At 41.8% G+C, this 16187-nt stretch overlaps 1 protein-coding gene across 6 annotated transcripts in view; it reads right to left on the bottom strand.

Annotated features, from left to right (window-relative positions):
- The window catches only part of LOC5572726 (protein tramtrack, beta isoform), a 68630-nt gene that overhangs the window by 10402 nt on the left and 42041 nt on the right, over positions 1-16187 (bottom strand). For 3 of the 6 annotated variants that reach the window (XM_021856012.1, XM_021856011.1, XM_021856014.1), the window contains exons 3-6: positions 7797-8199; positions 7492-7737; positions 2140-2214; positions 555-1698 (exon numbers count right to left, since the gene is read on the bottom strand). In XM_021856012.1, the coding sequence (XP_021711704.1) occupies positions 555-1698; positions 2140-2214; positions 7492-7737; positions 7797-8199 (1868 nt within the window). The remainder of the gene's footprint in view (positions 1-554; positions 1699-2139; positions 2215-7491; positions 7738-7796; positions 8200-16187) is intronic. The other 3 variants (XM_021856027.1, XM_021856023.1, XM_021856019.1) reach the window with 2 other exon arrangements.

The raw sequence follows: 16187 nt of genomic DNA, 5'->3' as shown, positions 1-16187 counted from the left end.
TAGGGAGAAATTGTAGCTCTAGAACTTTCAGTATTATTCCAGTAGGAACCCCTGGAAATTCAGGTAAATTTTCAGATTCTGAAGAACTTGTGAAAAAATCTCTCTAGAATTTTCTGGACAGATTCTTGGAAACATATTTCAACGCTTATAATGACTTCCAGGACTGATAAAACACAACTGGTAGATATTCTTGCAGGAAACCATGTTGAAAATCCAACACAAATGTAAATTGATTACGAGAAAGCTCCAAAACCTCCCCGAAATTGCTAAGCCATTAATCGTATTCTAAAAATATGTCAAATTGTTTCTTTTTTTGAAGAAAGCTGATTTTTCATTTATATATGAAACAATCTTACCTGACCCTTTGAACAAATAATACAAACAAAACAATCAGGTGAAAATATAAAATGTTTGATAAAAAACATCAGAGAAACTAAAAGAACATGCCATATATAAAAAGGTATATAACAATTTAGACTATATGGAAATCAAACCAATTGGAAAAGAAACTGGTAAATGATAAAAGAAACACGTCGTCCCTCAATCCAACATACCTGTATATACTCTCTCCCGCCTTGACGTCCATCAGGGCCGACCAGAGGGCGTCCGTGTTGTACGACCGGGGCTGATTCCCCCGAGGGTTCCTGAGGACAAACGCCGACGGTGGAATGACCACCCCATTCGTCATGGTGACCTTGGCATCTCGAGACCCCGGACTCGTCGACAGCATCAGCCTTCCGCCCCGACTGCTGGACTGGCGTCTGCGCCGGATCATCGGCGTAAGGAGCGCAGATCCACCGTTGGTTCGCATTTTACTTCCGACCGGTATGCGGGTGATGCTCGTTTCCGAGTTCCCGAACGGCAGCAGAGGAGGTGGATAAACCAAGTCATCGCCTTCACTCTCGCCGTTCGTCAACGAGTTCTCGTCCGGCAGGATTTGAATGTCGAAATCATCGTCGTAGTCATCGTCCTGATAACTGCCCATAGTGCTGCTGCCACCTAGTTGTGGAAAGTTTGGCGAACAGATGATATTCTCGAATCCATCGGCGGATATTTCGCTTCCTGCTTCTTCATACGAGATGTCCGGATTGCTAGTCGTGCTAGCGCCACCGCCATCTTTCTTTGGTTTAACGTAGATATCCATCGTATTGCGGTTGAACACTAAGGAAGAGGGAAGACCGGTTGTCCCGGAATCAGTCCCGCCATCTACACTTTGAATTCTATTGATACCACTTCCATCACCACTACCACGACCACCACCACCACCATCGTCACCATCACCACCACCACCAACACTGTAGGACGACCCGTACCCGTGCTTTCCGGACCTAACGGACTTAACAATCTGTCTAAGCTCTTCCGGAATTTCTGGATCTGGTTGTTGATTGAAGTGTTTAAAAAGGTTTTCGTTCGATTTCACCCGAATCGAGCCACGTGTTAGGATCGACAGCAGCGACGATGACGACGACGGCGGAAGCGAGGAAGTTACTTTGTTCGTAGGGGTCGTTTTGGACTCGGCTGGACAAGGGTTACTAGTAGTACTGTTGTCGTCGGTGATGGTGATAGTGAACTGATTATTAGTATTACTATTGCTATTACTACTGAGACGTGATCGTCCGCCTAGCGGGTGGAGTTCTTGGTCTACTACATCATCGACAAAACCTTCAATTTCTTCATCCTCAACGACTTGGTCGTCCTCTGCAAAGAGTTGTTTGGCAGACAGAGTGAATGAAGACAGAGAAATCATTAAATTAGACTAACTCCAGGCTTTGACGACTAAGTGGGGAAAGGGTTGGGATTCTAAGTTCTATGTTACAGGGCAAAGGAGAGGGTGTCCATTATGAGAAATCACCTATCTTCGAACTCTTCTCGCTCGTCGTCATCGTGACGTGACTATCTTTCCTTGGTTACCAAACGGGCTTTGTAATTGGTTGAAAATTTGTTAACCGACAAAATTCGACCAATGCTTCGCGTTTATATGACGTTTTTTTGACTGTTTCTAATAGAACTGTTATACATTTATATGGACAGAAAAAACCGGTCGGAGGCAGGTGAGTTCTGATAACCGATATCGGTATTAGGTATGTCACACGTGTTAAATCTGTTATACATTTAAATTTGAAAACTAAAATGACTTACCCGCTTGGCTTTTGTCGTTTCCTTCCATCTCTATCTCATCGTCGTCATCGTCATCCTGTTTAACAGCGTCTTCATCTAAAATCGAGGAGAATTAGAATCAACAACGATTCAAAATTTGAATCAGGGCTGGTAGCGACAGTGTTTGAAAAACATAATCTTTATAGACCTAATGCCTGAACAAAGGGATTACCGAGAGACTAAATAGAAACCAAGAAGAGACTGAAGAGGCATCAGGAAATTCGGGAATACATGATGCCGAAGAGACATCACTGAACGTAATTCAGGCACTTGCTCAAAATCTCCTTCGTGTATTACTAGTCATCCAGTGATTATTTCATGGACTTTTTTTTAGTCCACGAAACACCCCATTAAATGCTTCAATTTCGTGGACTTCATGTTCCGAAAGACCCGACTAGTTCGTCTAGTTGGTAGTTTAAGGCTAACGATCATAAATCATTACTTGCGCTTCCCTCTCAGAAATAAAATAGAAAATCTTAAACATAATCATAATCATTGAGCCTTGGATGTCCAGTAAAATCGGCATGATTTTGGTTTTACCGCCTAGAATCTTCCCCCATAAATCTGCAGAGGTTTGGGAAAGATTGCCAGCAGAAGGATTGAGAAATGCCAGCATCAACAAGCATAATCCAGAGTCCCGACTGCCCTTTGAATATTTCAAATCGCACCATCAAATCTGCCGTGGAAAAAGAGCATATCCACGCGGAACACCTATACTCAACGCCCTAGAAGATTCGGCCATGATATCCCTTAATGACGGCTCACCAACCTTTTACAACGGCGTGTCTCTTAGTTCATTGATTTATCCATGGCAAGTCGCTCCTTAGCTTCCAAATTCCTAAAGCAAGCTTGCGCCGAGTTGCATGTTGGCGATCATTACCCGATTCAGATTTCTACAGCGGTCAGCCCCGCCGATCACCAGACGCCCCAAGTGGTGTTACGATCGGGCGGACTGGCAAGTCTTCCAACCAAACATCAATCATCTTCTCGGATTAGAAGGACTTGCTTCCTTAGCCAGCTTCTCCAATGCCTTTATAATGGCAGCTGCCTCGGCCATCCCAAAGAGCAGACCAAGAAGAAAAGCTCTCCGCTGGTTGTCTGATGACACCCGCTCCATTGTTAAAGCACACCAGAAAGCACTGAGAGTACTTTATCCAATGACCATCCGGAGAAAGAAAATAAACTAAGGTTTTAACGAGCCGTCAACATAAAATGCCGTTCCACCATTTGGACGGCCAAGCGGTCATGGGAAAAATTTCTTGATTTCATGAATCCTTCCCAAACCAGATTTATGGGGGAAGATTAACGTGCTAGGCGGTAAAAGGAAAATCATGCCGATTTCCCTGGACATCCAAGGCTCAATGATCACCGAGCCTTCTGTGGTTGCCGAAGCACTAGTTCGATCTAGTTTTCCGTTGTAAAATCACAAACAGCCAATCCAGCTTATCAAATTTTGTAATTCCGGAGGACCATGCCACCTCTCCTATGAATTGCTCCTTCTCCATGCTAGAGCTCAACTATGTCTTCGGACCTAGTTCCGGTAAATCCGCCGACCCTGAAAAAAACACCTCCTCGGAGCCAAAATCAAACTTTTAGAGCTAATCAATAGTATAAGGCACCAGCGCTTTATCCCGGACGAATGGAGAGATAGTCTCGACATCCTATTCCCAAAAACAACGAAGCCTCTCGGGACACATTCAAATATCAAATGGTTAACCATCGGTTAAAAGGCCAGCTTGAAGCGGATGGTCGCCTCGGGCATCGACAGCATGCCTTCAGGCCGGGATACGGCACTGATTCTTACTTCGCCTCACTCGGAGGCCTCCTTCACGATGTGCGGACTAAAGGACAGCATGCAGATCTCATTTCGCTGCACATCTCCAAGGCGTTCAATAGTACTAAAGCAACGGAATGGAGTTTTTCCGGAAAGCTGATCGGCTCCCTTAAAAGCTTTCTTCTACATCGATCTTTCCGGGTAGGGAACCACAGCTCTAGCGCCTTTGTTGAGGCAACTGGGGTCCCACAAAGCTCGGACATCACGGTTACGCTTTTCCTAGTAGCGATGAACAGATTATTTGAAAATTTGCCACCAGATATTTACATTTTTGTATGTGCTGACGATATCTTGCTGATAGCCATTTCCATATTTCTGGGCGCACCAGAATCAAAGCGCAAGCATCAGTAACGGCAGTACTCAAATGGGCTTCTTCCGTTGCCTTTTCCCTCTCCGCAGCTAGAAGCGTCCGCGGTCACGTTCGTGACTCGCGACACAAACTAGTGAGTCCAGGAATCAAAATTGAAGGGTTACGCATTCCAAATAGGAAGACTGTCCGGACGTTAGGAATATTGTTTGACCATAACCTGCAATTTAAGGAGCATTTCAATGCTGTCAAGACAAACTGGCGTTCCCGTCTGAACATCATTAAAACAATATTCAAGACACAAAAGTCCAATAATCGTTCTACGCGCTTCAGGGTAGCACAAGCTATCGTAGATAGCAGGCTACTTTACGAACTCGAGATCACCTGCTTGAGCCAACGAAATCTCCTAGAAATCCTCTCACCGATTTTCAACCGAAACGTTCGCACCATCTACGGCATAATTCCATCAACCCCCGCCGACGCTGCCTGTGCAGAAGCTGGTATTCTTCCGTTCCAACATCGAGTGCACTGCCATCTGCCGCAAAACGACTACTTATGCTTCAAAAACAGCTGGAAACGATAGGAGCCTCTCTTTGATCAAGCAGATCGAATCCTCCGTGAGATGGTGGCGATGACTCCACGGTGCTTAGAACGTCCGTACTGGAATTTCTGCGGACTAATTACCCAGAACATATACACCCTTATACAGACGGCTCTCTTTCCTAGCGTAGAATAGGTATCGGTATCTCCGGCGACGATCTGACACTCTGTCAATTTCTTCCAACTGAGTGTTCGGTTTTCTCTGCCGAAGTAGCGGCCATCTTTTTTGCAGCCATCTCAACAGCAAGTGCTCCAATCCTCATCCTCACCGGCTCCGCTACTGTTCTATCAGCCTTACAGTCTAAGCGGCCGTCCCACCCGTGGATACAGGGCGTTGCGTGGGTCCCTGGGTATTGCGGTATCCAAGGAAATGTGGCGGCAGATTTACTACAGAACACCAAACAACAACAAGAATAGGACAACAAGATAGGCATTGTTTTACCCTCTCCGTTCCACGTTCGATGCTGGGTTGCTAAATCCGTCTGAAACTACTGGTCCCAAGAGTGGCATCAAAATACCTTGACTCATCTTCGTAAGGTAAAAGGAGATACCTCTATCTGGGAAAAGCTCTCCTCGCTCCGCGACCAGCAAATTATTTCACGCCTTAGGACCGGACATTCCCGTTTTGCCTACAGCTTTGATGGCAGATCTTTCCGTCAAAAGTGTGATCAATGTACACAACTCAGCGGAACACCCAATCTACCACTGCCCTCTGTAGAAACACCACAGAAGAACCAATAACATTCCCGACAGCATCCGCGATGCCCTCGCAAACGATCCCGCTTCATTGGCGGCCCTTATTGGCTTTCTCAAGGAAGTTAGACTCCCATATGTAACGATTCTGCAACCTGAACCAAACGAGCGGTGGGCTTCCCAAAGACCCCTCCTTCGGGGCTGAATCCCATCCACAACCGCGTCATCGTTTCAACCAACCTGCAAAAATCCTCACGCCTATACACGACGTGTATACACGACCGGTGAGCTCCCAGAAAGATTCCAAATCCGGGGGTAAGACCTATTCAACAACAAAAATCTTCACTCACACCAACGATCCCTTCTCTATAGACTCTGTGCCTTCTCTTTCGTCTCGGCTCAGAAGTCGTCGGCCCAGCGAAGGCGAACGTACATTTTTTTGTAAGTGGTGTTATATGTTCAGTCCATCGTCCAACGTCCAAGTTTGTTTGAAACTTCATTTGTAACAGATCCTTCCTAGCTTTTTGCTAGCCGACCTCCTGAGCCTGCAAAGGCTGGAAGGAAACCGGTCTGAGCGGTGTTTTTAAAAAATAGCAATATTTTGCTGAAATTTACCGAGCTGATATATTCAGCAAATCAAATTGCTGAGTTTCAGTAGAAACCTCCTGATGTTTCAGCGTTCTGCACTGAAGATCAACAGTTCTGTTTAATGAAAATGTCAGCTCGGCAAATTCCAGGCATCGGTTGATACAAAAAATCTGTATATATGATAGATATTGCAGAACTCTTTCATCATGTTTATGTATGGTTATTTGATAAACTATATCAGAAAGCTTGATAATTTGACCAAGCGTGGCTCTTGTCTAATGAGTTATTGATCAAAATTTCTGCAAAATAAAGCTTCCAATACAAATATGCAAATAACATCAGGAGCGATTTAAAATAAAATGTGACGAAAGATAAAAACAAAAGTTTGGGAAACACTGATCTAGTGGAATCCCTGAAAAAGCTTGGATAAAATCCATGGAGAAATTTATGAATATTCGGAGAATATAATAGAATAATTGATCCAGCATTTTCTGGTGCAAAACTCTAGCCTAACTGAGCCGTGAGTAATCATTCGAGCAATGAATGTTTTGAAAGGGTTGCAAAAGAGAGGAGGAATCTCTTGATGAAATGCTAGAGCAATTCTTAAAGAAATCTCTAGAGAAAATTCCTGGAGAAACTTCATGAATTATTCCTGGTCGAATCCATTGAGGCATTCATGGAAGGGTTAATACTACATTTTGTAGAATAATTCATCAAAGAGTGCATGGACTAAGTTCTGGACAATCTTTAGAACTCTTGAAAGAAATTCTTGAAATTTATAAACGTTCATGAATTTACCCTAGAATAAACCTCTATATATTTACCAACAAAAATCTTATACACTTCTTCAAGCATTTTTGCAAGATGTTCTAGCGTAACAACTGGAGAAATCGGTAGATAAAATCCTGGGAAAATCTCTAAATGAAGATCAGGAATAATTGTTGAAGTGATCCATGCGTAAATTACATAAATTATCAGCGTTGAAATTTCCTGAAGGATATCCTGGAGCAAATTCTGCAGGATTTGCTCTATACATTCCTTAGAAAAACACTGGAAATATTCCTAAGAAATTGATGGAGAAACCTGTTGAAAAATTGCATGAGATTCTGAAGAACCTATAAATAGTTTTCTAGGAATATCTGGCGAATCAAGAATTGAAACCCGCATTCACACATAAGATAAAAAGCAAAAAAGTGACTTGATAGTCTATTTTGCTCAAAAAAAAAAAACTTTTCAGAAACTTGCATTAAAATAGTGACCAAGTATCCGAGAGACCTGCTGCCAGCCCTGTTGAATGCGCAACATTCCTTACCTATGATCAGATCTTCTGACTTGATGCACAGTTCGTTCCCACTACCGCCGTTATCACTGTCGCCATCATCGCCGCTGTGCTGAAGGTTATGCTGTTGTTGGTGCAGTTTCTGCTGACTAGAGGCCTTCGCCGGCGTTGATGAGGCCACAGGTTGGAGGTTCAGGCTGTTCAGGAAGTTCCCCGATGGCTTAGTGCCACTGAGGGCACTGTTTTGTTGTCCTTTGGCTTGTTCATTGCGTTGAGGACCTGAAATACAAATGAAAGACATCAACAATAGTCGCGAAGGAAACTCACATCGAACTTACTGCATCCTCTTTGGCCACTTTGGTTCGATGATGATTCTTGGGTTTGTCCCGGTGCAGACGTACTCGAACTACTTCCACCACCAGGGCTGGAGACTTGGTTGAGATTGAGGGCCGCATCCGAGCCGCATAAGCCTCGGATTTTCAGTATTTCGGCGCATTTCATCAGATCTGGTAGACCGGCCTGAGATACGTTCACTTCTCCTTTGTACATGAAATCGACAAGCGCCTGGATGGCCCAAAGTTTGATCTCCCGTGGAAGTATGATGATCGGGTGCTTGCACGGGTTCTCGCCGAGCAGGTTCTCGAAGAATGTGGAACATGCTGCCAGTACTAATCGGTGACAATGCACCTGGTGGCCCTCGCAGGCGAGCGTCACGTCCACAAACCGTTGGCCAGCCAATAGCTGAAAGCATGAAAAGTAATAATAGTTGATGAAATACTTATATATTACATTCATGGACGAGCACTTAGGAAGACTTCATGTTTATGGACGGCTGGTGGGACCTGTTCGCGTGGTGCGATGAAGAGTGCCGAAGAGTGACAAACGTGGAGAATGTCGCCTGTAGCCGTGCGATAGTGGTCAATACTCGGTTGAACAGAAAGCGGAAGGAACCGTAAGCTGAAGAAAAGCGAAACCACCCCAGGAAGAAATGGCATCAAAAAGAAAGAATAGCATGCACCTGAACGATATGCGGAGGTTTTATGAAACGGTCAAAGAGCTGCTCTGGTCTAGTAGCTGCCAGGAGAAAGCAACACTTTCTGCAGTTGTTGAGCGGTGAAAACAGAGTACTGTACGACTGCTGGCATGGATGACATCCCGATCGAGCTTTTCAAGCACGGAAGTGAGCAGCGTTATCAATGAATCAATCGAGTATTTCTGAAGGTACGGGAGAATAAAGAAATGTCCGTCGATTGGGTGGATGGCCAATCTACAAAAAAGGACCAATGAAAGAGGAATTACTATGCTGAATTTAATGTGCAAAATAGTGTCACGTATCTTTTTTTAACAGACTGAGACCACGAGAGTTCTTCGTCGACATATACATATACATAGTTATTTTCATGAGAGCCGCTCAACGAACCAAATGTTCACTTTGCGAATAATCTTCAATTAGTTCTGGGAGTACAACTCTAAGGCAGTGTTTGATTCCGTAAGATTTCGTAGGTTGGAGCGTTTGATTTCTATGTTAGGAGCGGCTCAGAATCGTTTGAGTGCCAGCCAAGGATTCTAAGCTAAACTTAGCACAGGAACTAAATAATATGGACCAAAACAATCGGCGAAGATCACAATGACTAAAAGGGACTAGCGCTTGGAAGCTTGTTACGAGGAACTGTAAATCTCTCAGCTTCATCGGAAGCACATGAATACTCGCTGGCATATCGTTTATGGAGATCGGGTGTAGTACGGACTCCAAAAGAAGCTGCGGTCAAAAAAGATTCACTATCGCAATGTACCAAGCTGTTTATAGAGCTTAGTTGAAATAATATGTCTGTTGAAGAAGGGGCAGTCTGTAGAGAGGATTGTTTGGAAAGCAGCTTCTTTAGATGGTTTGAAACCTAGCGGTTTGGAACTCTGAGATCTGTAAGTAGATATCCAATAGCACGGACTTTCGATCTGCTATAAGAAATAAGTGTCATGATTGAATCATTCCCAATACCTTAACATACCATATGTGCAAAACGAATAGGAAAGAGCCATGAGATCGCAGCAAGCCGCGCGCGCGAGCAGACGTGTTCCAAACCAACTGTCAGAATTTTCCTTTTTCCGCGTATAAATTCAATTCGGCTGACGAGTTTGCAAATCGGCTGGCTCAAGAACAAATTTTCAATGGATTTGTCTAATATTTTTACAATTATAACTAACTAACACTTTCTTCCGGTATTTTTGTTTCGATATATTGAAAGAAAAAAATATCGAAAGAATTCCAAAACACAAAGTTCTATATTATTGCGTAGATGTTAATTATTTTAATGATTTTAAATGTTTATGATGATCATTATTCATTACTTCATTGAATTGAAGTATTAGTTCTGCCAAACATATTAATTTGAGAAGTCACGAGCAGGAAAGATTAACTAGTTTATGAAACTGATTCGATATATCGGAACGTCCCTACTCTAGGATGCCGGTATCTATAGTTGTAAAATATGCAGTCATTACAGAATTCGTTCTCAATTGATTTCGAAGCACGATCAAAGCAAGCAAAGAAAAACGTCGCATCTGTATCGGTCCATGATCGGCAATGTTTCGCAAGTTGTAACAAGCCTGATAAAAAACAGTAGAGAAGGAGAGCCCCAAAGAGAGAGCGATGATAACACCCATTTTCCTCGCTTATTTGTCATTAGGAGTAGGTGTCTTACTTCACTGGCACGATAAACAATCCCCGAATATCCTTTAGCAATAGTGCCCCCGAGGTTTGAAGCTTGTTTAAATGGGGTAGGGTAACCAATATATTTTGGACCCCTATATATTTTGGACCCCTATATAGTTTGGACCCCCTGGCCCATTTTCCAGCAAATTTACCGGTATAAATCGAAAGACCAACTCAATTCACCTGCCATTTGGAAAGATAGGACTATTCCGCACTTGCATCAGCCGTTTTTACATAGAAAATGTGTTTATTTTATCTGAAATTAATTTAGTTTAATCGGTTCATCCTTGCAACCGGTACAACACGTTACACGCAAAAATTGAAGCCGTCAGAAATTTTTCAAATGTAAACAAACACTTTTTTCAAATTTCTGAACTAAAGGCGAAGAATTTATTCGGTTTTCCATTGTCAATCGATTGATTAGACTATGGGCAAGCATATTATACAACCAGTGTCGTGCACTTTGTCGCCAAACGATAAAAATAATGCCGGGGGTCCAAAATATATACCTTGAGGGTCCAAAATGTATTGGTGTGTCCAAAATAATGAAAAACAGTGCTTCACAATTCAATTATTTTCGAGGTTTTTTGGACCCTACCTGCCCGAATGGGCATTTTTATCATGTAGAGGAAGTTTTTCTCTACATTTTGGCATGTTATTTGACTTGGTATACGCTGTGCAATTAATTAATTGGGACAAAAAACTAAAATCACTTCCTTAGGGGTCCAAAATACGACCGTTACCCTATATCATGCACTGTTACCAGGTCCGTCCAACTCGGGCTCAAATTGGGTACCAGTTCTAGTACTGCATTTGGTCCCTCGGTAGTGCAGAAGGTACCCAAGTATGACAGATCGCAGTACACTTTGCACGGCATTCTAGATTACCTTATGAGCCATCAAATTTTGAGCAACTGCAAGGGACATGGAGGTCTTTAATGTATCTTTGCTGTTACCCTCCGGAATAACATCAGAGCTGTAGCAGTAGACGATAATCAGACTCTCATGATGTGTAGCGAATCATGATTGTTACGGAGAGCGTTAAGTCAGAGATTTGCCAAATTTCAGCTTTTTTATCTGACGAAAATGTCAAATAATTGAGTCTTCGCAAAAAATAGCCCCTTTGCACCAGTCGTGTTCTATAAAACATAATTAAATCACTTTTTTTCAAAACGTTCGATTGAAGGAAGATGATTATCTATGGAACCTTTCGTTATTTTGTTATGAATTTTTGTTCATAGGTAATCAACTATTGGTACCGGCACCCTACTGACTGAATTTCACTCGGTTTTACCAGGTCCGTCCCACTCGGGCTCAGATTGGGTACCACTTCTAGTACTGCATTTGGTCCCTCGGTAGTGCAAAAGGTACCCAAGTTTGACAGATCGCAGTACACTTTTCACGGCATTCTAGATTACCTTATGAGCCATAAAATTTTGGGCAAATGCAAGGGACATGAAGGTCTTTAATGTGTCTTTGGTTTTACTTTAATGCACCGAAAACGTAAAGCGCTCAAGTAAAATTTATCTTTTTCACTGAAGTAATTTTGACAGCTGATCCAGTATGAGCGAAGTGTTACTTTTACTTGCGGAATAATTGAGCGGCATATTTTTCCGTACGGGAATGTTACAGCTCCATATGATTTGTGTGGCAGGCGTTACCGACGTTATGAAATCATCTCTACTTCTCAGCAGCGTACAGCTCAAGTAATTTCGATAGCGGAATCATTCCTTGACCGTTTCTTGTCCTATCCTATTGCACAGAACTTATGATCAGTGTATCAGCCATAAAAAAGGAAAAAGTTCTTACCAAGCAACTCATCTTTGAGCTTTTATATATCTTTCTTATGTTTTGATATTCAAACTTTAAGGGCAACTTAAAGGCTGGTTTGCTACTGACAAGAAAAGGAATCGCCTAGAGTGCCTGTACACAAGAGTGGAACGCGGATTTGTATGGAAATGAAAGTTCGCCGCTGTTCCAATTTTGACATTGATGCCACTCTTATTTAAAACAATGCTGTTTAGCTCAAGAAAAGTAAAGAAATTCCTTAGAAAGAACTTAGCTTAAGGCCCAAGTAAAAATGGTGCAAAAGTCAAAACTGAAAAAGCAGACAAATTGAAGAAAATAAAAACACACAGCTCTTTTACTTGCCAAATAAAAAGGCTGTGTGTTTTTATTTTCATCAATTTGTCTATTTAGAAAGAGAAAACTGCTTTTTCAGTTTTGACTTTTGCACCATTTTTACTTGCACCTTAAGATGGAAAAATACCATTGGGTTTCATAGGAGTTTTGTACGGTAAAAAATCAGCTCATTCGATTGAATGGATTGATCTATCGACTCAATTACCACGAAATGAAGAGCTTTAACTGTAGATTAGCTCTAATGCACTAGAATCTAAAGTGAAAAGTCGAAGCAAAGTTATTGAGATTAATTCAGCCTTTTCTAACAGATGCAAGTTTATGTCGATACAAGACTTGAACTCCGAAAATTGGTAGTTCGAGTCAGGGTCTGGTGGAAATCTTTATTTTAACTATTTATTTTTAATTAAAACATTGAGGTCCTTTGATATTGTCAAGATTCAACAGTAGTGCAAATCAAAAAGGAGAACAATTTATATCATCATGCTTATTTATTACCTTGTGTTTAATCTTCTTCGCCCACTTGACTATTATATGAAATGCACCTGACACGACCAATTTTTAAGTTTTATGATAAACTAATCCAAATCTGTGTGAAAAATTATATTCCTGAAATGGCATAACCAGGACCCGTGCGGAAACTGATGGTAATTTTCCATATTTCTCCATCTGCGCATGTCATTTCCTTTCGCCGAAGGAAGTTTCGCTAGCGCCCCAAGCTAGAAAGCAGTTGCTACTTCTGAGTAGTGCTTTGACCAATTGGTCGAGAGTCCCACGCCGAAAGTAAAATTTTATTAAGATTGGCAATCCATCCTGGACACCAATTTAGAAGCGCACCTCGTCCATATACCACGTAATTCGGTTTTGGTCAACTTTAGGACCCCCTCTCCATGTTTTTAGTCAAACTTCCCTCTTACTTCGATAAAAATGGAATGTCAATTGACAGGACAATCTTATCCATAGATTTTTGATTCATTTGATATCACTGTCGCATTCAAGCCCATGACTCCTCGTGTTTCAATGTGGTGTTTTTTCAACCCCCATCCCCTACCCCCTAAGAAGCACATAGTTTATGACCGACCTCTTAAAAGGTCACGTTTTCCCTAAAATAAAAGTAAAAAGAAATCTTCTCCCCACCCCTTCCTTCCCAGAAGTTTTATTTTCGAACATTTGCGTCGAAACGCGGCAAAGCAAGAATCCGAGAAGGATCTTCAGACTTAAAAACGGTTCCGTTTTTTATTGAAAGGTGCAATCCGCGTAGGAAACATTGTAGCAACTTTCACAAGCAGCTTTTTGTCCATGGGTGTTTACCCATACAAAGGAAAAACCTTCTCCTTCGGATTGCAAGGAAAGCGTTTGAACAAATGTTCAATGTTCATCCTACGCTTTCATACAAATAAAAATCATTGAATCGATTTGCTTTCTGCAGACAAGTAGATTATTTAAATCGATATTTGGGGAGATAATGTAGTAGGCTTTGGTGAATGTTTCTACAATTGAGTAGGCTTTGACATGACAAAGTGACAAAACGACAACCATTAGGAAATAAACCATTGGCAAGCTAACATCGTCCTATAACTACTCACATATAAAAACACAAATTGGCCTTTTGAATGATTTTGTTCGAAATTGAACAATTTGTTTGAGAGACTACATAGCTCCATCAGGTTTAAGAAAGTCACAATAATCTGTTAATTTGCGAAACAAGCCCAAATCTAGAGTTGACAATCATCATGAGAACATTTTCGGAATTAAAGATTAGGCGAAAAGAGAGTGTCAAATCAGAGACGAAAAGAGACATAGTAGTCGGGTTCAGAATGGGTACCACTTCTAGCACTGCATTTGGTTTCTTAGTACTACAAAAGGTATCCAAGTATGACAGTACACTTTTCAATGCATTGTAGATTTTGTTCTATTACCTTATGTGTCATAAAATTTTGGGCAATTGCAAGGAACACGAAGGTCTTTATTTCGTCTTTGATCAAATCGAAAAGAAAGTACTTGCACACATACGGAAAATGATCAAATATTAAAATGAGTAATTTCATAATGAGTGTAGCCCTAGGGCTGCAAATCTCCAACCGATTTTTATGCAAAATGCTCTATTTTGCCATGCTGCAACTTTGTTTCCCTATGAGCAATCGGCATCACATTATGAAAAAGAACTACAAATCTCCTACATTTTAGGGTCGACGGAAACAGATGATTCACATGAATCTGATCGATTTACATAATAGACCCCTAGGGTCACATTATGTGACAGGATTACTATGGGAGTCATCGGGTGAAATGTGGGGTCTATTTTATAATTCGAGTCGATCAAAATCACTCGACACGACTCTGTCACTCGTGTTTATCGACAGTTGTCACTAGAGTTACTGTGCACGTACTGCAGACTTAGGCGCAGGAGCCTCATTGCTTGCAAGCGCACGGGCGCGCTACATTGTGAGACCATTTTGGTGCGTCTCATTTTTCTTGAGATTATACTTAAGGCGAAGTAGGCCGTCATTGAAATTTGTACACGTCGTTGATGATTGTTGCTAATTCATCTCACGATTTCGAATCAAAGAAAATCAGTTGGTTTTGCACTGACACAGCTGAAAAAGTATCAGCATACTTTTTGCATGTTAGCGCGTACAGTGTTACTTTTTCAAGTCAATACAAACTATCAAGACTGAGTTTTATCACTTTGAAAAGCAAGCTGAAAAGTCATCATTGTTGCCAAAACGAATGACGGGCTACTTAGCCTTAATGCGGTCTCATGCGCTCCGTGACATGTGCTGTTTAAAATTCAGCGCAATAATTGAAGTGATCACAAAATTTTGCAATGAGGATCGAAATTGTAACTCTCGGATCGCGAGTCTTCGGCTATATCATGTAGACCATCTAGACACCTGCATAATAGGGCGAAAATAGTTGTAGAGGCTCTTCGTTACTAAGCAGTTGTTTAACAACTTGCTCCCTCGGTGCACATCACCTAGCGCGCGCTTTCAGGATTTTCGTGAGCCTCCGGCAAGCGCAGCACACTAGGATTTAGATGAGTTGAGAAACGGTTTGGTTGGAGACTCGTCAGTACATTATTGCGGGGAAATTTTAAAATTTGAATTGCTTCGCAATAATAACGCGCAGCGGGCAATCTCCGCATATAGGAAATTAACCATAGCAAGCACTGAAACTCTCCAGGAGAAGATCAAACTCATTTACAGTAAACAAGCAGAATGACGATAGTAAAATTATAGCAACGTTTTCTTGTGAGCTGCTTCTTGAGAATTGGAATGCTTTCCTTTAGTTAGGGTTGCCGTTTCCCAAAGGAGATCGGAATCAATGATAAGCAGATTCATCTAAACATGGCATAATAAACCCTCTAACTGAAAAGAGGTACTGGCGAATTGGAAATCTGATCCGGAATCTTTCGAAAACGGATCATTGAACTGAACAAGCGGGATCTTTTACGGTACACTCATCCAGCATTCTCTCTATCGCTTAGAAAGGAATCAATTGCTAGTTTTCCCGCATGTTCTGAGACGTCCGATTTGTGGATACAGGTGGCTACGATTGAAATGGTGAGAAATTTTTCGATAGACTACCATGAATCAAAATTTTTCTCGCAACGCATAATAATGTTCTCTTGAGGAATATGTAACTCTATGACTATGAGCCTCTGTACGTGCCATAAATTCTTTTGTTCTCACGATTTTTACTGTGCGCCGTTTGTTGGTGCTGTCTCGCTCTCTCTCTCTCACGTGCAACTTAGAAACAGAGCGCACAGTAAAAGTCAAACGTTTTATAGCATGCACAGGCTCATGTGATTGGATTACTATGAGCCTGTGCATGCTATAAAACGTTTGACTTTTACTGTGCGCTCTGTTTTCAAGTTGTCC

Source organism: Aedes aegypti, chromosome 1 (assembly GCF_002204515.2).
Source record: "Aedes aegypti strain LVP_AGWG chromosome 1, AaegL5.0 Primary Assembly, whole genome shotgun sequence".
NCBI classification, from domain to species: domain Eukaryota; kingdom Metazoa; phylum Arthropoda; class Insecta; order Diptera; family Culicidae; genus Aedes; species Aedes aegypti.
The sequence above is the reverse complement of the archived record's forward strand: the minus strand, read 5'-3'. Positions and strand labels throughout refer to the sequence as shown.